General features: G+C 45.7%; 1 protein-coding gene across 4 annotated transcripts in view; it reads right to left on the reverse strand.

Moving 5' to 3' along the window:
• Positions 1–25,264, reverse strand: part of rabgap1l (RAB GTPase activating protein 1-like) — a 78,982-nt gene that overhangs the window by 14,027 nt on the left and 39,691 nt on the right. For 3 of the 4 annotated variants that reach the window (XM_072699569.1, XM_072699570.1, XM_072699571.1), the window contains exons 14-19: positions 16,254–16,367; positions 14,102–14,176; positions 13,160–13,285; positions 10,822–10,965; positions 8,993–9,034; positions 4,101–4,229 (exon numbers count right to left, since the gene is read on the reverse strand). In XM_072699569.1, the coding sequence (XP_072555670.1) occupies positions 4,101–4,229; positions 8,993–9,034; positions 10,822–10,965; positions 13,160–13,285; positions 14,102–14,176; positions 16,254–16,367 (630 nt within the window). Of the gene's footprint in view, positions 1–4,100; positions 4,230–5,199; positions 5,345–8,992; positions 9,035–10,821; positions 10,966–13,159; positions 13,286–14,101; positions 14,177–16,253; positions 16,368–25,264 lie in introns of those variants that run through there. The other variant, XM_023813189.2, reaches the window with a different exon arrangement.

Here is a 25,264-nt window from a genome sequence, read left to right on the forward strand (position 1 = left end):
CAACCCCGCCCTGTCTCCAGGGCCATAGAGTCTGCCGGATCACAACACCTGCTTGCGAAATAAGGGCAGGCCGCATCCAAGACAATGTGTGTGAGCATGTGGGACAGACGCAAAATACCAGGAATCATGCATTCATTGTGAAATTCTTGTGAACTTCCAAACAAAAGCATCTCATGGTCATCTGACTGTAGTGTGATCAGAAGAGCAAGCCTTATGTTGTTATTAATAAACAGGTGAGGGTCGCTGTTAAATCGAATACATCATCCATTCTCCAAGAAGTACAACGTAACCTAAAAAGCATGACAGAGCTTCAGATTAACAGACTTGTCGACAAACAATTCAGCTGTGCAGTGAACTCTGCGAACTGCATGCCTGAGAAGCCAACCTCTCTCTCGGGCTGCAATCTTCCCCCAAACTGCTGTAACCTAATTTAAAGTCATGCCGTTCAAATTCAGAGTCACGAGTTGCATTAGCAGCAAGTCTGAGCAATGGGGGCATTAACCATGCAGGTTTAAATGCCAGAAAATGTCACAAGTTGACCAGTCTCACCATTATCATGATCACCTTGAGGGATGGGTGGCAATGCACCGGAAGATGAATAGAGCGTAATTACACCGGGCTTTGGGGGCACTCTGTGATGTGCCCCCCCCCCCCCCCTCCGATATCAGAACCGTGAGAAACACTGTAGACTGAGATCCCAAGAGCTTAGTCCGCTACCATGTAATACCGAAACTTAACTGCAAATGGATTTGCTTACTCAATAGATTGAAAAGATGTTAATCCTGAAATGCTAAGGTCACTATGTGGACTTATTTTTAATACCTGTGTTTGCTAACTTGGCAAAACCTACCCACCCGAATGGCCAAATGTTACATCAATCAGTATTACTCAGCTGTTTTTGGCACGGCGGATGCCTGTGCTTATTGGGTAACGCTTTTCAGAGTATTAGAATCTTAATCCTTACATTTGAGTAATTATTAAGTAATGTAACCTAGGATACCAAGTAAACAGAGCGTATCACACACAGACAGGTCACACATTCATCATTAACACACACCATGCAACAGTTACATAAATGTCATAAAATGTGCATAAGTAAACTGAAATGTTACTGGGTATGAATATGAATGCAATGTTTTGATTTATGAGCATAAACACGCTATATTATCCCTGTGCTCAGTGATTACGACAACATATGTCGCCGGAATGTTTTGGATCGGCACACAACCTGTCAAACGCAGCAGAGCTCAGCATCAAGGCACAGCAACCGGCTAACGAGGACAGAATAATCACCCATAACCTGCAGACCGTAATTAATGAAGTTCTGCCTACTTAATGTTCTTGTTTTGATTTAATTTCCAGTTACATTAATCCCCTGTCGTGGCATTGTTAAGATTTCAAAAAGCATTTAAGACTAACTTAAGTTCCTGTATGACATATTTATAAGGATGATTTATTTATCAATTCTGATCTTTTTTTTTATTAAAAGCTATTTCTATCCATGTATCCATCCTCCATAGCAGGGTGACAGGGGGCTGGGAGCCTAACCCAGGCAGAACAGGACGCCAGGCTGGGGACGCTCTGAAAGGATGCCAGTGCATCACAGGGCACAAACACGTTTAGGACAAAATACGGACAAAATGTCATATTTTAGGTTAGAATCACAATCCATGATAAATGCCTTGTTCATAGGTCACTTTGGACAAAAGCATGTGCTAAATATGTAAATATATATAATTAGATCACAATTCTTTTATTACAAACGAACCAAACTGGAATGCATGCAGTAATGTTAATTAACCATAACCAGCAATTCTATCCTAACAAGAAACACTGCTTGTAGTATTATAAAAGTAATCATAATTAATTATCAGTGTATATAAAATACTATACTTATAAAAGAAAACAACTCATTATAGCAAATGCGTTTTAATGTTTTTTTAACATTTAAGTCTGAAAAGTTTGGAGTGCAAATGAACATTTATGCATTAACTGTATCTTTGCAAAGTCTGCAAATAACAGTAGAGTGGTCATGTCAGATTTCGCAAATACAAACCATTTTCACACAATCTAAGCAGAAGCTTTTTTTGGAACCAATTCATCCTCATCAGCCATGCTGCACACACTGATTATGCGACAGCGTAGCTGAGACCGTGTGTTGTTTGCCGCGTGACACAAGTGCTATATTTTTAGCAGTCATATATATATATATATATACATAAAATGTTTGTTTTCGTAAAAGATCAATTATCGAGTTCAAGATCTAGTCACTAACTTGAGATCCACTGAGACAGATTATTCACAAAGTGAGATATACAGACAGCGCAGAGATGTCACGCAAGCTGAAAATGCTTGTTTCACATCAGTCTGTTTGTGTTGTAGTTCTGTAGCAGCCTCCATACAGTCAGGCATCGCAAGACTTGCACACTCAGTATCAATCAAAAGCTATAGAATAGCCACTGCACTGCCCCTTTAAGGGCAACGACTTATATATTTAGCATAGTAGCTGTACTGGTGATACCTGGCAAATGTATAAAATACACTCTATCAATCAAAAGTTATAGTTAATCATGTCTTAAGCTGCCAAGTCATGGGTTGGGGTTGCTTTGCTGGTGAGAGAGCTGGTGATCTTTGTCAAATACATGGGCATTTCAATCAGCTTGGCTATCATAGGTTACTTCACTATCAGTCCATTCTATCACGATTACGGCTGACTGGACAGAACCTCATTATTCTGCAAGATAACGACCCGAGACACACTTGAAAATCATGTGAAAACTATCCTGTGAAGAAAGAAAATGAACGATCCAGTTTCCCATAGGACCAGTATGGAATGAAAAGGATTGAAGACCATCTATGGAATCCAGGATTAAAAGTAAACTTTAAACTTCTGTTACCTCTGATGATCTAATTTATATATTCTAATATATGTTTAATGTGATTTTTTATGTATTTTCAGGTACTTTTAGGAAAATGGACTGTATGATGGAGAAGAAGGAATCAAATGCCAGCGTTCTGGATGTCCTGTTGTACTTATTATATCAGGTTTAGTGTCGGAGCATCTGGTTCCGAAAGTTTAACAGCTAAGAGGAATCAATTATTCTAAGCAAACCCGGGCCCCAGCAGGTCCCATCGGTCACTACTGCACTTCATGGACCCACTCCAGCTGCACTTACTTCCTTCAACCAACCAGTGGTCCCAAACGACACCACAAAGCAACGTGTCAAGAGGCACTCAGACGCGAGACTAGCCATCTCTCTGCCTGCTCTTTTGTTCAGCCTTGAGCCAGTTCTAACTTCAAACAGTTCAACTGAATTCCCAGCATGCCTCAGTGAGAGGACTGTGCATTTCGATTCGCAGCCTAATGGCTGACGTTGCACTTCTAGCCGAGAGAACAAGCACGGAAAACAGAACAACATGAGGATGAAGGCGCAGCACGCTTCCCCCTGCCGGTACAGCTCGGCGCGCGGGACCAGTCCGCGGGCACTGGGAGTGCAGATTAGGCAGCGTTCTGCAGGTATGTCACCATATTAAAGCATTCAGAAAAGGCAGTGACATGCCCAGGCGCAGCCACCACGTTAACAGAGACCCTGAATCATGGTGAATTGTGCCTACTGGTTCGATGTGGCCCAGTGTGAACACCAATTTGCACAATTACAAGTACGGATCTGATGAAGCTGATGTCAAGCAAGGTTCTCGGGGCTCTTTTCCACCACACCCGGTACCGCGTTTTTGGAGCTCTGAGAAAGTGCCGTAAAAACTGGTACCAGCACCGAATGATATCACAATGCGGATATTTTTTAATTTTAATTTAGTGATTAATTGTCATTGTTTACACACCACAGCACACAGTACACAACAACGAAATGTGTTCTCTGCATTTAACCCATATGTGACAATGTGACATAGCAGGGGGCAGCTAATTCAGCGAAGTGGGAGGTTTTGCTTGCAATACCCATTCCGGCCAGGAGGAGGCCTCAGGAAACAGAAAAGGCTCCAAAAGGTCAGTGGCTCAAGCCCCAGTTACTTTACGTCGTGCCTTTCAATTCGATTTGCGATGGCAGAACATGACGAGGCGCGGATAAGGATGCATCTCCTACCTTGATATTGCAGGCCTGCTCCATGAGTCTGCGGGCATTCTCCGCGGCTCGGTACCTCTTGGGCAGCTGCACCCGGAAGAACTTCAGGGCCCCCTCGAAATCCGCCTGCAGCAAGTCTTCTTTGGACGTCTGTCAGGAGAGAAGCAGGCCTCCATTAGCGGAGTTTTAGAGTCACACAGGAAGCCTGAGAAAAACAACGAAAGCAGCTCAAAAACACAAAGTGAACCAACTCGAGCGAAGCGACCCGGGGTTCGAGCTTGAACCTCCCTAGCATGTGGCAGTTTTGATGAATTGAAGAGGAAAATTAGACACCCATGTATTGTTAAGTTAACTATATAATAATAATAATAATACATTTTATTTTTAAGGCGCCTTTCAGGTCATGAAATAAAATAAAATCACTAATTAAACAATAAATACAACAATATATTTCTTTTAAACTGAAAAAAAAACTTTTTTGTTTTATGTCCATGTCTCAGTATATAATGTTAGAATATTTAGATTACATGTCTTTGAAAATCATATTTATATTCTACTTATCACTGTTTTTACAAGATCATAATTTCATGTATGACCCATGGATCACACAACTGAAAATGACAAAGATTCTTTGACCGTGAGACCTGACATGTTGACAAACAACAGCTCTGGAGGGGGTCGGCCAAAGACGCGCGCTGCTTAAGCGAATACTGAACTGCCGATCCATGGCACGCGCACCAGGCCCTGAGATTACCTACCGACATGCGTTTCGGCAGGCTGCAATTTTTTTGATGCTACACCACAGTATAACAGTGCCACCGTATGGCGGGTGGCTGTCCTGGCGCAAAATGTCAAACAGCGAATCGCTGACACCTCAAAATAGCTGCAGCTCCTGACTCCGGACCTCCATGCTGTGAATAATTCTCTACAGTGAGACTGAAATGGTTAAGGCATGATATTTATCGTTATCTGCCTTGCCCCATAAAGTACACATAATTACGTAATATGGTTACGCAACGGAAAACCATAAAAAAACTCTCGGCACTGTGAGAAAATGGTTGACATTGTTTGAAACTTCCCAGCAAGCAATCCCCTGCCCCCTGCCCCCCTGCCCCCTCACCGCCAGCAGTCTTGGGACAAAGAGTCGATGGCCCATTCCCAGTAGGCCTAGTACTCGGCCAGCACAGTCTGTCACTGGGCCACTCCTATCCTCGCCGGGAGCCCCCTCCTCTGGTCGCCGTACTGCTGGCGGCAGGGGGGGTGGGGGAGGCAGGTCCCTCTCAGAGGCCGGGGGGCGAGGGGACTCCAGGGTCCCTCCCGGATCAGGGTCCAGGTCAGGCTTTGCGTCAGCCACGGTGGATTCCAAGGTTATTCCACTGTCCACGTTAAAGTGTGTTGGGTGCAGTTGAGGTTCCGAATAACTTGTGATGGTTCCGGGTCACTCCTGCCCTCCTTTCCAGGCCATTTGGAGCACCTCGAACCCAGGGAGATCGGAGCTGTGTTCCCAAACTCAAACACAGTTCTGACATTAACAGAATGACGACCGGCCTTTATCCGTCAAGGTGGAAGTTTATCCGTGGATCTGGGAAACTGTCACAAAACACGGGTCCATCCATGGAGCGATGATGGATGAGCGCAGGAAGACCACATGACTGGCCAGACCGTCCTCCCCACAACAAGACGGAAGTAGAGTATCTGCACCCCTGTCAGCAGTCAGACGGACGCCAGCCTCCTTCCTGGATATTTGGCATCTGAGAGATGGCGTGCTATCTGTTCATCCTCAGCCCTCTGAGCCCCCCAGAATTAATAATAATAATAGTAACAATCAGGAAATAAATCAAATGAATAAGCCGTTGCCTAGCAACAGAAAAAAAGGCTGTAGTTACTGGGATGACAGAGAGAGCATCTCTCTGTCTGCTTCCCTCCAAACCCTGGCAGTCTCAGGGCCAAAAGGCGGCTGCCGGCATGCAAGAAAAAGACGGAACGGGAAAACAAGGCCACGGATAGAAAACAGCCCCTCCAACCCTCCCTTGAAACTCATCTGAGGTCCGATGGATAACACCACCCCCCCCCCACCCTCGAATGAGGCTGAAAAGTGAAGAGTAAGCAGGCGTGACTTCAGGCATCCACGTCTGCTGGCATGCTTCAGGGGGAGCAGGCGAGCCGGGTATCCTGCCGGAGACGCAAACGGAAGTCCGGCCGATCGGGAATCCTCACACGGCCCTGGTTACTCCGCCGGATCGCAGGCGGAGCCTCGCTCCCGTCATCTTGGACTCCCTCACCACCGACGACTGAAGCTCCACAGCGCACGTAACGGACAGGTCACGGGAGAGGGGGGGGGGAGGCCAGGCCCTCCACAGCCAGGCGTGCACTTATTTACATTAAAGATGCGCCGAAGAGTTACACATGATCTATAGAGATATAGCTTTAAAAAAAACAGCTACGGATAAACGATGACGTAGGAAGTCCGGAAAAAAACAGCACGGTGCCAGAGCATCGTCCGGCGTGGGCTCACAGCGCTGATCCGAAAGCTCCGCCGCAGCGGTCTGGGCAGACGGTGGGGAGCGGGGGAGAGAGAGGGAGAGATGGGTAGAGAGAGAGAGAGAGAGAGAGAGGGAGGGAGAGCGAAGAGCTGATGGAGGCTGCTGGCGGTGTGCTAGGAGACAGGGAGGAGGGAGAGGAGGAGGAGGAGGAGGAGGGGTGCGGAGGAGCAGTGCTGGGGATCCGTGGAGTGACTGTGTGGACGGGCTTGTGGTACGAGATCCCCCCCCCGCTCCGTCACTGCCACTGCCCGTGATCCGTTGCTGTACACTGTGAATGGGGAATGGCAGGTGGAGGGGTGTATTTCAGCAAGCTGGGATGTGAAAGAGAGGTGGGGGGGGGGGGGGGCTGCCTCCAGGGAGAATGCCGTAATGCCCAGCCAATAGGAAAGCGGCTGTGCAATCCCCCCCCCCCCATCCCTTTTCTCACTCTCGCCGCCTCTCCTCCATCACAACCAGCCTCTCGCGGCGGATCATCCAAACGCACATCCGCCCCGTACGGTACGAGGGGGGGGGGACCGCCAGTCTGTTGCCAGGGGCTTTCAGGATCACATGACTTTCAGGATGGCACGCCTGCGAGCCCTCCTGCACGCACGCAACATTCTCCATCCCCTGCACATCCACACTCAGAAACACCCAAACTCATACATCGGGGCTGCCACTGCCTCCGTTTCCTAATATGCCATCTGTGCATCACTGCTATTTATTCAGAAATTTAAAGCCTATGGTTAAACCATAACATTTTACCAATCAAACATAATATTTTTATTAATATTTATCTGACACTGCAAACTAGCATGCATCTCGCAAGACTGGCACAAATAATCACACAAGACTAAGCGTTTCCCCCGGTAACACAGAGAGCCTATGCGTTTAATTGCGAGTCATAAGCCTGGTTTACAGTGATCGTGGACAGAACAGCAATGCAGGAAAGCTGTTGGGGGAGATTTTCCAGATGGCTACATAACGGCCGCTATCATACCTGCTCCCTGCGACGGTACGGCAGAGCACTGCGAGTCACACCAGCGCCGCGCCGTCCGGATCTCTACCTGCGTTCCAGGTGTGACGCTCCGGGACGCAGCGCCGAGCTCTCGGGCAGGATAACAAATGGGTACGAAGCGACCTGGCGCTCTGTGGACACCGCTGCTATTTTAAACCGCTACCTATGGGATTCAGCACACTACTACTGCAACTAGAGCAGCGCGCGCTTTGATAAACTGCACTGGTTTATATGCAATGCCATATCGTGCCGCAAAAAGACGGATGGCTCACACATCTATGTTTTATATGCTTATATATTTCTGTACATATCTATATTTTTATATTTACATTTGGGTGTGTTTGTAAAATATTACATTTTCAATCTGTATCTTGTAGCCTATATATAAAATACTTTTAAAAGTGCGTATATTGTGAAATTTTGTTTGAGCTCAGTATGATGACGGCAGTATTACTGTAAGGCTGAAACCCGACACAAAAGAACACTATGTAGTATATTAGCATACTTTACTGACCTGATCAATGCCCAAAAGAGAATTTAATAGCTACCTGGAATATTTGTGAACAATAAAACAATGCAGAGCAATAGTCATGCAGCTGGAATGGTGCTGACTGTCTACTGCTCCTCAATTATATTGCACAGGGATCATGCTTGTAAAGGTTTACGTGCTGCTAGGGCTGCAACTTCAGTTAATTTAATTTACCTGCCACATGCATGTTTTGTGCAACAACAAGGGTAGCAGTGTGGACCGTCAGAGTCCTACAGAGGCACCAGAACCCACATAAACCAGGAAAAGACATCAGACATCCCCGAAGACAGCCAATCCCACTGCACTGCGTTTGTGTGTCAATCCCACAATCCCGTTCACGTGCCGTTGTAAACGTCGGAAAAGATGTCACCTCAGAAAGGCCTGGTGGCATATGTAAAAAGCATGAAAGGGCAAATCCGATGAGGCTGGGTCATCTGTAAACAGCTGCTGATGATCCAAAGGCCACTAGGTGCAAGTTTGTTTGTCCTGGTGAGGAAGGCAAATATACTTTGCCTTGAATGTCCTGAGGTTTAGTTCATGACTGCTATCAACAATGGGTTTTTACAGATTATGATTTATGAGCGAGTTTGTGTTTCATGTCCTGGTGAAGGGTATGCAATATTCTTTATAAACATAAAATTGATTTTATGCTGGGAAACAAAGTGGCTATGAAGGGCTGTTATGTCTGTGTTTTGTTGGACCAGCAGGTGGAGCCAGAGACAAAACAAAGAATTCTCTCCCAACTATATTTGCCCAAGTGTAAGTGAGAATGCAGCCATCAGAGGTATGATACACGAGCAAACACAGTGAAGGGAACTTCTGATGTTAGCAAGGTAAATCCTACCTTCAGAAGAGCCAAGGCAACATTAAAGATGATGTTTAAACCCTGGGGAGGAAAGAATCATCATTAATTTGAGGACAGAATAAGCAAATCACACTCAAGCCAAGCATCTGAAATACATTGAGATATCTCCAAATTCATGGTGGAAATGTGGAGGACAGCACAGCCATCGTGTTGTTGAGCTATGCCGGCAACATGAGCGCCATTCAGGATGCACCAGGCAGAAAAAAGCAGGTGGAAGGCTGGGAGGACGGACAGAGGCAGGGGAGGAGGGAAGGCAGGCTGAAGCCGCGCCACTTCGCTCCGCGCGGGAAGACCCGTTCACGCCGCCGTTCAGTGGGCCTGTTGTCATGGCAACAGCTCGCCAAATATATCCTCTCTGTGCTATTAATAACCCCGGCAGGAGACTCCCTGTATGTGCCGGTGGTGGCGGGCGGGTCGAGATAACTAATGGCATAGGGCACAGCATGACTGTGGCTGGGGGGGAACAGGGGGGTCTGCCCCATAACCCCCTACCCTTTAACCAAGGAGCTCACGAACGTCTCCAAATGGCAGAACGAGGTCCATGCATGCCAGGGAATTGGGCACCATCAGGTGTAGGCAGTCAGGCAGGTGTGTGTGGACACGCCTGTTTCAACACCTGTGCTGGGGACTCGCACCTTACGGATCAAGCGCCTTTCAGCTCCACTTCTAAGAAACCCCCCCACCCAGCCCCACTTGCAGCCAGAAACACGCCTGATGGTTGAGGAGGATGAAGCCTGACCAGACGGGGGAAGGGGCAGCCTAGGAGCCAAAAACATCAAATGGGACAGACTGTCACCCTGCAGATCCCTTTCGCTTAAGGAACTCAACTGCTCTGCCTTGGGCTGATAAAGTGCTGAACGCAAGTGGGAGAAAATAAAAGGGGTGGGGGGGGGGGGGGGGGTCAAGAGATCTGCCCCTCCCCCCACTCTGCAATATGGAGGCTGACAGTGAGAATTACAAGAAGGGCAAAGTTTCAGGGTCAATTATGAGGCTTCAGTGGCTCCAAGAAACCCCAGGTACTGTACCTCTAACAGATATATATATAGTCAGACCATCTATACAGCAAGGTGACAACAGCAAGCTCACAAGGCAGTGAGAAGGGCAACGGAAGGACATGCTTAGCTCCAGTGTGTTAATCCTCAGAGTACTCAATGCAATCAAAAGTACGTACACAGGCACAATACATATCAGGTGAATAAAGTACTCATTAACTGTTGCACTATTACTGTGCAAAAAAAATGTTTAAAGCTATTGATCTGTGCAGTAAATACATATCTGCCCAGAACAAAAAACACAATTTAACATCAGAATTGATGGATATTAACAATAACACGATAAACTAATTTCTTCTTTTCTCCAAAGAGTTTCTGGTACCGCGTGGGCTGGCTAGCAGAACATTGTTTCAGTCCCCAAACCTTTCGCCACGGGCACCGCAACCTTTCCATGTATTTGTTACTTTTATCACAAATTCTCTTAATCAATTAATTTAGAAAGTTAAGTTAAAAGTCAGCCAGGTATTGATTAGCCATGAGGTGTGCTACTGGTCAAGACACAAAAATAGATGGGTGTATTGGACAGTAACTGCAAATATCAAGGTTACTTGAGGGACGATGTTGAAATGGCTAATCTGACACACTTTGACAGACATAATAGCAAAGTTTTACACTAACATGACGATCATTTAAACAATTTTCTATGACTGCCAAAGAATTTTGCAGCGTACTGTATATGAGTAATCCTGGTGTTACTGATGTATAGTATTCTCTGGTAGGGAATAATGAGCAATGAGTAAGGAGACGGCCTCCCACCTCACAGAGCAGCAGGTCGGTGATGTGGAAGACCATGCACAGGGGAAACTTGGCCGTGAAGAGGGTGAGGAACCACTGTGAGGCATACATGTGAGCCTCCAGGTTCAGCTCCTGGAAGTGGGACCACAGATCTGGAAGCTGCTCCTGGACAGTGACACAGGGGGCAGAAAAGAGGGGTCACATGTGCCCCAACAGAGCCAAGAAAGGTGAAATCAAGTGACACCATCACTGACAGAACAAACAGTGAAATCGAGTGACACAGACACTGACAGAACAAACAGTGAAATCGAGTGATAACATCACTGACAGAACAAACCGTGAAATCGAGTCACACAGACACTAGCAGAACAAACAGTGAAATCGAGTCACACAGACACTAGCAGAACAAACCGTGAAATCGAGTCACACAGACACTGGCAGAACAAACAGTGAAATCGAGTCACACAGACACTGGCAGAACAAACAGTGAAATCGAGTCACACAGACACTGGCAGAACAAACAGTGAAATCGAGTCACACAGACACTGGCAGAACAAACAGTGAAATCGAGTCACACAGACACTGGCAGAACAAACAGTGAAACCAGGTCACACAGACACTGGCAGAACAAACAGTGAAATTGAGTGACACCATTACTGACAGAGCAAACGTGAAATCGAGTCACACAGACACTGGCAGAACAAACAGTGAAATCAAGTCACACAGACACTGGCAGAACAAACAGTGAAATCGAGTGACACCATCACTGACAGAGCAAACATGAAACAGAACAGCTGAATCAAGTCACAGTTATATTAACTAACAGAAGAGTGAAATCACATCGAGACCGAGACTGTGAAATCGACACACACGACACCAACTAAGAAAAAACAGTGAAACTGAATCACAGTGATATTAACTGGCAGAGCAAGGAGTGAAATCAAATAACTGACATATTAACTGATAAAGAAAACAGTGAAATTAGACGACACCAACTGACAGACAAGCAGTGAAATCAAATAATGTGACACTAACTGACAGAAGAGGGTAATCAATTCACAGGTTTGTTGTGTTCGGAAAGAAAAGAGAACACACACCTATGAAGTTACTTAAATGACAGGGAATAAAACAGTAAGAAAATAAAAATAAAACAAGTCCCCCTTTTAGACAATATACTGCATGTTTCTGGAGAGTGGCTTCCCATGAAAGTCTGTCACTTCAGTGTGTTTCGACAGATAGCTGCATTATCCCGAGTGAGGTGTAGTCATTAGGGAGAGCAGCGGGGGTCGCTGAAACAGAGAGGTCACGTCGATACCACAATGCTGGGGGGGGGGCAGGGCAAAGTGTGAGGGTGAACAAAACAGAGGCACAGAATAACAACACAACCAGGGAATTAGGCAACACGGATGAGGGGGGGGCAAAAGAGCCTGACATTTCGATTTTCGGACTAAAGAGGAGAGGGACGTCCATGACCGCATGACAGAGAGCAGCCCTGCACGAGTCACAGAACCGCTTCCCAGTTCCTGGTCTCTCACATTAAACGGAAAATCCTTCGTGAAAAAAGGATAAAACAGACCGTGGTTTTAATCTGCTGCCCCAACCGAAGGTTTCTTACCTTCTTACATGCACACCGTGCCTCATGTAAGCACGAGCACAAATAACATTATTTCTGGGTAGCTATGTCTGTTTGCTCTTATTACATACGCTCGTATTAGCCAGGAAACAAATATTAAATGAGGAAGGAAGGAAGGATAGAAATGGCATAGAAAAAGAGAGGAGAAAGTAGGAAAGACCTGCTCTGAAACAGCGGCTGCAAACCACCATATGTCAACCGTGACTAATCAATACTAATGCTCTCGTCTGGAACCATGTCAATAGTAACCCTGTTCAGTCTGGCACCAAAAAAAACTCACCTTGGGTCTAATTGGATTTTGGCACAAAATTAAAACCCTATTTTTAGTGGATTTAGTTTAATAGCTTACGGAGACCGGCACTGACTCAGGAAGGGGGTTTAATAAACTGCCACGAACACGACTACAGGTGACTGAGATCGACGGTCACGCGTTGCCAAGCGCACGGGCAAAATTGGCAGATGAACAGGTGCCACTTTACAATAAGGCTACCCTTATAAAGGGATTATGAATGGTTTATAAGCAGGTTATTAATTAGGTTGTAACACTTTGTAAACCATTACTAGACAATTATAAACAAGTTATACCGCAGTTTTCCTATTATTAATGATTACCGTTTATAAGTGGCAAAGGGAGCCTTATTGTAAAGTGATACCAATGAACAAACAAAAAATTAACGAAAAAGGGCCGAGAGGTTTGATTTCCCTGTGGCCCCATGACGGACTGACCTGCAGCAGCCTCTCCAGCTGGTAGAACTTACAGTGGAGATCCTCAAAGTTGTTCTTGTACAGATCCCGGAGGCCGTACTCAAACATGATCTTCACCAGAATGCAGAAGGCCTGCTCCTCCGGCATCTGGGCAAAAGAGGAGGGTTTAAATCACACAACTGTGGTGTTTCTTTGTGTCCCATGTCCCATGTCCCATGTCCCATGCTTCCCGCTGCAATTACCAGCTACTTCCACCGTGAGGCGAATGTTAATCCTCACAGTGACAGAGTTTTATGTGTGAACTGGAGGAGGCAAGGCGGGGTGTGTGGGTTCGTGGAGCGTGTTGAAGTGTGTGTGTGTGTGTGTGTGTGTGTGAAAGGGGGGGGGGGGGCTTTGGAGACAAGGAAAGAGACCAGAGGTGTTTCCATAAGAGTGATGGAGGAGGTCTGGATGGGCGTGAGAGACAGACGGGGAGGGAGCAGGTATTTAATCTCATTGACAAGGTGTCTCCTGCACAGGATGGGCTCCTGAAGGTGGACAGGCGTGCTCATTAACATCCCGGACACCTGCAGTGCCGTCTGCATACTGAGAGGCCTCCTGCCACCTCCTGCCTGCCTCCCATTCCCCTTCGTCCTTTTTCTCTTCTCCTCTCGCCCCCCCTTCAGTTTTTCTCGCCTCCTTTCCATCTCTCTTTCCCTCCCGCTTCCCTCCCCATCCTCCTGACGCCCGTCTTCAGTTGACAGGCTTGACAAAGCGAAAGATTATAATTATAACGTAACAGCGCTATACGATTCGCGCACCGTCCACCTCAACATGAAGCTCTGGATTTCACGGGAATGAAATGTGTCACACAGAATGACATGCTTGTCTGATGCAGGATGTTCCCGCTTCATAGCTCCCCCCTCACTGCAGGGGGCAGCGTGCCTGTATCGCTAAGCCGTGAAGAGCCGGACAGACACTCACGTGCAGCAGCAGCACAGCTGCCAGGAAGGACTGACCCTGGCAGTATCCAATCTCCTCGTCATAGACCGAGTAAGCCTAAAACACAGCAACAAAGCAAGATAACGATTAGCAATTAGCAGCTGTCACGGTTCATCCATGCAAAGAACACCACTGTTCTGCATCTCTCTCTCTCTCTCACACACACACACACACACACACACACACACACAAACACACACGCACACACAGACCTTTGTACTCGTATCTTTGTGGGCACCATCCATTCTATGGTCAAAACCGTAATCCCAGCAATGACAACCTTAACCCCTGTGTAGCCCTAAGCTTAACCATAAGTAACCAAACAAAATAAAAGTCTTTTGGCATTTTTAGGTTTTTGATTGCATTCACAGATTCACGAAAAAATGGTCACAACCACATTGTGGTCATTTTCACAAGGAACTATTATTAAAGTCAAAATGACAGACGTGACAGGCAGCTGCTAGTGGCCAGAAAACACCATGACAAAATTTGGATTCACACCCATCTGTCCTAAAGTAACAGGACACAACACGACCTCAACTCTGACTGCTAACCGGCAGCAAAATAAACAGAGGACATAAAGACGTTTATCACTCTGTGCAGTAAACAGCCTAATATTCTGCATGGGTGTTAGACACCTCACTTATCCTGCCAGCACTGAAACACTAGGCTGAGCCCCTTCTAAATCCCAACCCAAAGAAGTCTTACTTCCCATGACAGATTCATGGCCCAATTAAACCGACACACTATGACTGGACTATGAGGTGGGGGGAGATACGGCATATAAACTGGTTTCAGGGGCATCGTCCTTCTCATCTAACGACCGAGCGGATTTAATTATCTTTGGGAAAGCAAACACCTCCATCCTGGCTTCAGACGCGGGATTTCGCCATTACGGTTCTACAGCGCTCCCGACTCCCGACACCCGACACGGGGCCCAGCCTAATGGCTTTCTGCAGCTCACTCTGCCAGATTTCATTCCACATTAAACGACCTTCCAGCCTAAATTACTCCTCAGAGCATCTCATGTACCGAGGTGGGAATCGGCGTGCACAGCAAATTGCCGGGTTGGCTTTTGTGCACGAAGCGGTTAGGGCTAACCTCTGGCACACATTTGGTTACATTTTAAGAGATAAGCTGGCAAAAATTAAAAATGTTTATAATTCAGCCAGACCTGTACGCCTCAGGTTCAGCTGCCCATACCGCACTGCCCAGTTACATGACCTTTCCTCACTGCCCATTGGCTAACTCAGTCTCCAACACATTTGGGCCAAAATCAGCGATCAGTCCCTCTGTATCTTGCTAAAAGTGCTAAACATTTTAAAAATATAAGACAAAATATAAAACTGCCATGATTTCATTTGGTTTGTTAGAACAGTCAAAATAAACTGTACTGCTTCAGTATTGTGTGACTGTTGAATAGTGCTCAGAATAACTACAACCATAGCAAGAACAAAGCAGAGTCTCCAATGGACATGCCAAGTCTTTGGTACATTAAATATAAGCTCACATTAGATATTTTTATACCCAAGTACAAGCTTCCTCTGAGTGCCAGATGAAATCAGTAAGCCCTTTTCCTGTGAGACTCCAGTAGAGGCCTTGGGCCTGCATTTCCCTGCTGACTGTGTCCATTCAGGGTTGGTTTCAGTAACCCCAGATAAGAGGCCGTCTGGGTGCTGATCCCTACCCAGCGGCCAAGGGCAGCACCGCTTAGCACGGCCCACACACGCCACCCTGTTGGCGCTCATCTCTTCACCTTTCAGAGGCTCACATCATTATATGGGGCAGAGCCTACAGTTACTGCAGTATTTACTTTGTGAATTTTCCTTGTGGTTTGTAATAACAGCAGCGCTCGTGGCCGTGTCAGGCCATTCCGAAGTAGTGTTTCATGCACACGAAGGGCGAGACGTTAGTGGGTTCGTTTACGGACCACGCGGCGGTCTGCTGTCCCAGTAAATCTGTTCTTAATTTCAAGCTAAATGGAAATTCAGCAGAGGCGTCTGTTACACGGACAGATCCCTCTAACAAATTCAGGCCCCGGGCTCTTTTGCCGGCTAGCCAATCAGGAGAGAGCTGCAGCGGCTACGCTCGGGGGGATGCTGGGAGCTGCCGCTGGCACCGCGCCTTTTCTCACCTTACAGATCTTGTACAGGGATTCCTGGCCTTCACCGTCGGAGTCCTTGAAGTAGTCGTGGGCCGGGAAGGTACGATGTACATCGCGTGTGATCACACCCTCCTGCAGGGAGTCCTTAAACAAACAAACCAAACACCAATCAAAAATTCACACTCACACACGCACATATATACACACACATACACACAGAATTAACATCTCCCAGACATTCCTCCCGTACTAAAAATTAGTTTCACAGTATCTATCACACTAATAAAGTCGGCAGTCCCCGAGTGAAGAACGCTCAACTCATGTACCACTTCTACTTAATAACAGGTCACCATATAGTCTATTATACTAAAAACTTCGGTTAAATACGAAGGTTTTTGATCACGATCACAGGCACTACTTTGCGATGCTCGTGAAAACATTGCGCAGCTTCAATGGCTCATCGGCTTGAGGTTCAGTACCGTATGTTACTTTCATTACTACTGTATAATTGGGAACACACCGCCATACTCTGCTGAATGGAGGAAGGCGCCACAAACAATGTAGGCTAGCAGTACACTCTTACTTAATGTATTAATTAATTAAACAGACACTAAGTGTTTGTTACATACTGATCCCAAGTTCATTCATCATTAATCAGCCATAATGGTTCATGTACTTCATGCAGATACTATATTTGATTATGATTTGTACTTGAGTAGTAACTGAGTGGGGCGGCATGGTGGTGCGGTGGTTAGCACAGTTGCCTCACACCTCTGGGACCTGGGTTTGAGTCTCCGCTTGGGTCACATGTGTGTGGAGTTTGCATGTTCTCCCCGTGTCGTCGTGGGGTTTTCTCCGGGTACTCAAGTTTCCCCCCACAGTCCAAAGACATGCTGAGGCTAATTGGGGTTGCTAAATTGCCCGTAGGTGTGAGTGAATGGTGTGTGAGTGTGCCCTGCGATGGGCTGGCCCCCCATCCAGGGTTGTGCCCATTGCTTCCGGGATAGGCTCCGGACCCCCGTGACCCGGTAGGATAAGTGGGTTGGACCATGGATGGATAGTAACTGAGTTAAAAAGTTACCCCTCAAGTAAAGTGTTAACAATAATAATTGTATGGTATCATATACTGCATTATTATTTTTCCAACTTTTCCAACTTAAAGACAGAATTAGGGGAACGGATCTCAGCCGCACCCTGGGGGTTGCCTTTAATAAGCAACATGCTTATACTATCACATCTGCTAATAAACCAGTCACAACACAGGATGTAATATTTTCATTCTAGTACAAATATAGAGTTTATTATTGTATATAAACAATACATTTATTTGAATGACATGAACCTTATGCTTCGGATACTGAAGAATTAAACCTTGATCCCACGTGTGATTTGCCGTGAGTGATCTACACCAATGGTACCCTATTTAGCATGATGTTCCTGGATATTTACGATGGCGCCTACTGCAGGCCCTCAGCAATCTAAAGGCAAATCCCCAGGCGCAGCATTAGCGTTACTTAAGGAGAAGAACCCTGAGCCAATGTCGGTCTTACGCCTCTAAGCACAAACTCCAGAGCCATACATCACCCGCCGGGTAATTGCTTATCCGTTACAAACCAAGGCCGCTCAGCACTTCCCAAGAAGCGACAGTCTTTAGAAAAATGTGATCGATTTTAGGTAACGTCCCAACTTGATCCCTTTTCCCTGGGCATGCTGAGGGAAGTAAAAAATGCTAACTTTGTGCTGGGGCTCTGTAAACAGCTTTTCGCAAGTTCTGCATCTTGAAAAAACCTTTAGACATAAACAGGGTGAGCACACTTTAAATTTTTAAAAATATTTTTCCCCCTCACAGATTTGTTTGTTTTTCGGTTGAATTGTACAGGTTATAGGTCACATTAAAGGTGGGAAAAGTTTTGAAATAATTTATCATGGTCTAATTTTTTATATCACAAAAACCTGCCATTTTAACAGGAGTGTGTACACTTTTTATATCCACTAGATACTCAAGTACGCAATTATTAGTAAGCATATAAGTTAATTTGTGGCTTGCTATAAACTCAAGCATATTAAAGTTATGTTGAAGTTTTAGTGCACTCTTAAAACTTGTGACTCTGGAGCGATGTGATTTGGCCGGGACACTCGGCAATACCAGCCCATCTATCAACTGTGACATTATCACAGAAATCATCAATCGAGCGACAATGAGGCGGTTTATCAGAACCAGTGAAATCAATTAGAGAAACCTAAACAAAACGGCGAGTTTGGGTCTGCTGAAGGTGAACCAGCCGGAGCTGTACCAGAAAATGCCGACTGCACATCTTAGGTGCTGGAGACACACGTTCTCCACAGTCCAGCACCTCCTCCGAGACAAAGGGAGGGCCAAGAGGCATACTGCAACCTGCAGATAAGGGTCGAACCTTGGGGGGGTGGTGCGGGATGAGGGGACGGGGGGTTTCTGTGCACAGTGACCAGGTAGCCACTCTTTAGCTCATAAGCTGAATGACTAGCAGAAAATGCAGTGAGTTAAAGCTGCTTCAATGCAAACAAAAGCGAATAAATTACAAGTGACTCCATAAAACGCAGCTCAAACGACTGTGGCGCTAACAGCTCAGCCGTTCCGACGCCTTTTATCCACAGAAAGATAACAAAAGGTTTCATTCTACAGCTGACTGCCCATGAGTGGTCGGTTATGAGTTTTCAATGGGGAGCGACTATCAATTAACGGGAGGAACGTGATGAACGAATCGAAGGCAGGAGCCCAACAACGGGACTCAGCCAGTGGGCTAAACAGACACAAAAGAGAATCTCTCTCCGTCTAAAAGCTGAAGACAGCCTCAGCTCACCTGCTAACAGATCATGTGACATTAACAGTACAACAATCCAGTCTGGCAGGCTTCACGACCAGACCTTTGCGCTTTACACCAATACAGTTTCAGCCTGCCATCCTAGGCTGTACATGACGCCTCCCAGTTGTTAGTAACTGTTTTATTAACACATGAGGCCTTCTTGTCCACCTCGATGTTCAGGAACTTTCTATGACTCATTTACAATTATAATTCCGTATACAACATAATTATCTATTGTTAAAGGGATTACACTATGCAATTATATGACTCAAGCTAATACTTTACCACCAGCATTCAACCAAATACAAATTTTATGCGCCCGGAACAATATTCATTTATAGATTTGGTAATGTTTATATTACTGCCCTTTGTGTAGAATAGCATAGATGATGCGATAATTCAAAGACATAGATGCCCCATGGGGATTTGAGTTCAGTTTTAATTAACAGTAGTGTCTCTATACTCTATTTCCAATATGTCATCTCATTTGATCTGGGTACAATTTTAGCAAATATCTAGAGCACTCTAGAGGTTAGTAAAAATCCATTTATTTAAATTTATATTTAAAATTGGAATTAATATGATTTTTTTTGTTACGAGTGAAAATCTGGCAGTTTTCAAAGCACTCAAAATTGGTAGACTATCAAGGTTTTGGAGAGTCATCAGTGAATAACAGCATGAATAGACCAATTGGTCTTCAGCAGGTGTGATGATAGCCTTTCGTTTCAGTAAGAGGAAGCCCACCTACACGGTCAGAGCCTAAACAGAGTTCGAGATTCCAGCCCCTCATCTGGCTCATCACTAACGAACCGTGTCACTCACAGCACGCCGACTTTAATCAAGACACACCGCAGCTTGGGAAAGTGGGCACTTACACGCTCTGTTTCACTTCGCCTCCGAGCGCAACACGTCTTATGAAGGAGGGGGGGAGTGGGCCGCGGATCCACGCCGCACTTCTGGATTCCTACATGCTAACCAGGAAGCTGGTTGGTCCGTGTTGAGCTGGTGGCGAGAACGGTAGCTTTAAACAAATACGACGAGGCGGCCATGTGCCAAACGACCCAGAGAGGATGAAAAAGGATCAGTCAGGTAGATGATGGAGGGCAAAACAGCGGGTTTGGGAACGAGAACCAAAGCTGGTGATAAAAACCGCGTCGAAGCCACCTTTGCCTTCCTCGAAAACGAATGCTCTGTCTCTGACAGCAGAGAATTAGCCCCGTCACTAAAAGACTGCAACCATGGCAACATCAGAGAAGGGGGTTGATGGGGAGCTGCTGTAAATAGTTTGATTAAATTAATGGCCGATGTCGCTGCGAATTAAAAGAGCCATTTGTCAACAAAAGGAAGGAAATGAAGGGGATGTTATTTTGGCCACTTGATCACTTCTTCAGAGAGAAAAGAATCATTAGTTGTGCACCTCTTAGAATATCTGTACATAAGAGAGAAACGATAAGCCTGAACTGTGGTTTCACTCATCAAGATGTATGTCATTTATTTCCCATAACCCAGACCAGCAGCTGGAAGGTGAATAGATGGATGGATGGAATTTCTTCATCTATGTATGCTTGAAATTCCATAGTATGTTATGTTAGTATTTGATATAGCACGTCAAAATAATTCATGGCAAAATTCATCACCCCTCTCTATTACACACACACACACACACACACACACATATATATATATATATATATATATGAGAGAGAGAATTTTCTTATAATGAAAATGTCCTCAGTAAAATTAACACAGTGAAACTATTTATAAAAGTAGAACTTCACTTTCCCTATTTTATTTGACTAAGATGATCTTCACATATTCAGACAAATCTGTAATTTCATGTCTTGCACTTGGTTTTCTCTACAGTTCCACTACCAGTCTGCACTTTCCCGTTTGCGATAAATTCCAGAATGCATCTCGTTTTCCAGTTTAAAAATAAGGCGGCAGATGAAACTGGGATCCTCCGTCTCACACTCTGCCTGCTTCTGTGCCAAAGTGTTTTGAAGGGACCCCCCACTGCAGAGAGATGGCGCTGTAGAGTTTGACCTGCCATGTCAGAAATTGGAAAATATCGTTTTTTGAAAATGCACCGATTCCACGCTATTGGTCCGGAATGTGCTTATGTTTCGTGTCGAGAAAGGAACCGTGGGCCAGAGCACAGCTGGGTGAGTCGGGAGGAGGGACACCACACACAGAGAGTAAGAGACACTGCACAACTCCCAGGCTGCCAGCTAAACAGCAAACATTTGTTTATTATGAAAAAATAGCCAAAGGAGTTTAGGATAATATAATAAATATACAAATGGGCATTTGTCAAAGAGAAGATGGACTATCTCATTAAAAATCGTGTCTCTGTTGGGATAACGAACCAGCAGGAATTCACAAACTTGCCTGGACTGTGATTTTTCACCCTGCTTCCTCTCTTAATTGATTTATTGAAGTCATTATTTGGATAGTAAGCCAACTCACCTGGTGTTTCCGATTTAATCGGACGCTAATTAAAATGTATTCTAAAACGTTTAAGGAACCTGATCTGGACAATCGCAGTGGAAATTACCCATCCATTTTCATAACTGAAGACCTAGTGCTGGGTCACGGAGAGCCTGGAACCTATCCCAGGAAACGCAGGGCGCCCAGGGTGGTGTGCCAGCCCATTATCAGGACATACTATGAGCAACGGAGAGATGATATTTTGACCAAATGTTTTCCGATCGTGGAAGGAAGCTGGAGTACCTGAAGGGGACCCACGAGAAAAATCGCAAAAAACACACCAAGGAACCTGCATAGCAACATTAATATCAAATAATTACATTCCACCTACTGCTGGTATTTAACTGTGTGCGAGCTGATGAACAGTTCCCAGCAGAAATCCTTCTCTCAGGTTTTCACTCTCTGCCTTCTCGCTATCACAAAGCACTCCTAACAGCCAATCAAGGGACTCATCCGACATCCCGAATTACTCGGACCAGCTGTGCACAGAGAGTGGGCTAACCCGTTTAGGGCCCAACCTAAAAAGCGCTGATTTAGTTTCATAGCTCGTGTCCTACGGATAACCTCTGCGATCTCACTCACACCGCCGTACTCCGCCGAATGGAGGAAGGTGCGAATTTATGGGGCACGAGGCGGGAGGCTGACTGCCTCTATTCCCCCGAGCAAAGTGTTATTGCTCTTTAATAAAATCACAGTATTTCAAATCTACAGTTATTTGAAAATAAAACAGATAAATAGTTACCGACTGAAAGAGAAGTGGCCCGGGGAGGATGGGGCTGTGTGCAAGTCCCCGACAGATAGAAACATCAGGCCCTGTGGTCAAATTAAAATCCTCACTCCCTCCCTGTGCTGGAGACCCAGAACCCTCACAAGGTCGACCCAATATGTATGCTGTAGGGAGCTGGTCAGTTTTTGGGAAGCATCTCCCACATGAAACAGTGCCAACAGCAAAACGATGACGACCATTGAATAGTTTATCACGGTCTGCAAGGAACCCCCCCTACTCTCCTTTGATATCAAAAATAATTTGCAGTTTCAAGCCCTCCGATTTCTAACATGTGGAATGAACCAAAACAACACAACCGTAGCCACTATAATGTGTGAAAGGTGCTCCCGTCTACTGGGCAGAGGCGATGACAGAGAGCGAAAATCAATACCCAACATGCTCCTTCTCCCCAAGTAATTTCACAGGCATAATTGGTGTGGCTCATTCACCACCTGTCTTCCCTTGAAGCTCGATCCAAAACCTCTGATCGAGAGCTGCGTCTGGGGCGGGAAGCAGTGCGACTCTCTTGTAAGATTCCCCGGGTTTCAAAGGAAGATAAAATTCTTGACCTTCAAACCAATTGATCCGAGACGACCCTCAGTCCCAGCGCCCGGAGCGACATCAGAAACTTTGCAGAATTAACGAGACACCTGACGCTTCCATACTAGGGCTTCTACTCCCGCAAGGAGATCAAAAACGCAACACAAAGGCGACAGAGAATGACTAGCGAGTATGTGACGATGCGCATTTCACCAGCCTGATAAATTCAGTATTACAGCTGGAGGCTTTCTGCTAAGCTGAGGAAATGGCAAAGCCGTCCCTAAGGACTGGAGTGATGAGCAGGAGATGAACACGCGTTCAGTTCACCTCATACCCGACCCAATCGAGATGTGTGGCCTTCCATGACCTAGTGGACATTGTGCTTTCCCTTTCATGTGAGGTCCCATCTGTGCTGTTGCTAAACCTGTCTCCACATCTGCCCTCAAACTCTCCATTCCCTCAAAGCACAATGTCTCTGCCCCCCCGGTCATATCCCAGCCTGGAGAACACGCCATATTTATGTCCTAAAAGCCCAACATCCTGATGGAATGTTTTCGATGGTCTCCACAATGAGCCAGCACTTCCTGTGTGGTGCAGCAGGTAAATCACTGGATGCAGAACTTCGCAGTTGGTCTCCAAGGACAACATCATTCTGGGTCAAAAGCCACGTGCTATAATGCACCATCACTGGCTATCCAGCTTCTCCATGCCTCCAGCTCCAACCTTTTCCCCATCCATCGATATGCTCACAGAGACGTCCTTGTGGGTGGTCTTTTACATCGTATCTAGACCTTCCTGACACCAACCCAATGCAATCCCTCTGACCCTTGGCTGCATGTGAAGGACAGAGGTGACATTTTCTCTCCATTTTTTGTTTAAAATTTGTATATAATTCTTTTATTTGAATTTATTCTAATAAAATGATGTTCCCATTCTTAGCCCAACAGGATCAAACCATAACAGCTGCAACGTAACGCTGCATTAAAAGGATAAACATTTATGACACTTTAATTCTAATACATATTTAAGAACATTAATGTGTATCCTTCATTATATAAGAAAATGTATTAACGCACAGCCAAGCTATTCAGTGTCTTTCACGGTCATTTTCCACAGTCCATGACCAAGTGTCTTGGCTTACATAGAACATCTATTTTGAAGACTTAAAATACCCGCTTAAAAGGTTTACACAGTACTGCAAGTTAGCCAACCTATTCTAAGTCACAAAGAATTAGCTGAGTAACTGTGGCTAATTATTAGTAAGAGCCGACGATTCAGGCATGGAGTAGCGACAGGGGTCAGCAGTGACTGACAGGAAGGATACCATCGGCCCCTTTTTTCCGTTAGCCAAAATCCAGCACTTCAAAGGGGGCCGTAATTGAAATTGACAAACGGCCGCATTAGTTTGATCACACGGCACAACCTTGCAGGAAAGCGACAGAACGGAAAGGTGAAAGCGAAGGGGGGAGGGAGCGGAAGCACTTTGCCACGACAGAGTAATCGTGTTCATGCATTATGCATGCGGGTGTTGCGGGGAAGCACAGGCAGAGACCCAAACAAAAACACAATCGTTTCTATCCCAAGGTCGCCTATGAAAAGCAACATCACACGTTAGTGATTAAAACGTCAAAATAAATAAAGTAAATCCACAGTGATTATTACTATTGATTATACAATTAATATTGTGCTATAGCACTTCCCTGTCAAGGCCTGGTCTAACTGGTGAAGTGCCTTTCAATCACAGTTTCCTTGGCAGGGATGTGCAAAGGGGGAGTGGCTGCGGGGGGAAGGCCAGTGGCCACACCCCCTTTGCCCTCATTGGCCAAAGGCCCCTAGACTCCTCCCTTAATTCCTACTAATCAAAAAACAATTGCTTTGACAATAAAACCTGGTAATGAAAGCAAGGACCACCTTCCAGGTTCTGAGAATGAAAGAGCGTGCTAATGAGGAGTTCTGTTCATAACCAACATGGAGGCTATGATTTCCTGAACGCCACTTTGATAGAAAATATGCATCATCTCAATATGCATACTTGACCGTACTAGTGTTCTCGTGTACCTGTTTTATATCATCTTCCATTCCTGAAGACCAGTTCTATGAACACAGGTACAGAGGACAGTAAAAATCCCGAGATGTTGGTCTTGCTCCGCCCGAATTTCAAGGATACATTGGTTGCATCCTCGCCAAATGAGACCAATCCCATGATTCATTGCGCCCCAAGTTAATATCTGGAAGTCATGTTGGCAAGTCCGCTCTTGCCAAGACCACAAGTATGGTACTTACATTTTTGGTACTGAGATTCACCCCATGTCTCCACAACGGAAAACGTGAATGAGACAGCCAAAGAAACAGACAAACAGAAGGGATTTAATCTGACAGATATGGGCATTAACCAACCAGAGCTG

The sequence above is a fragment of the Paramormyrops kingsleyae genome, chromosome 15 (genome assembly GCF_048594095.1).
Source record: "Paramormyrops kingsleyae isolate MSU_618 chromosome 15, PKINGS_0.4, whole genome shotgun sequence".
Classification (NCBI taxonomy): Eukaryota; Metazoa; Chordata; class Actinopteri; order Osteoglossiformes; family Mormyridae; genus Paramormyrops; species Paramormyrops kingsleyae.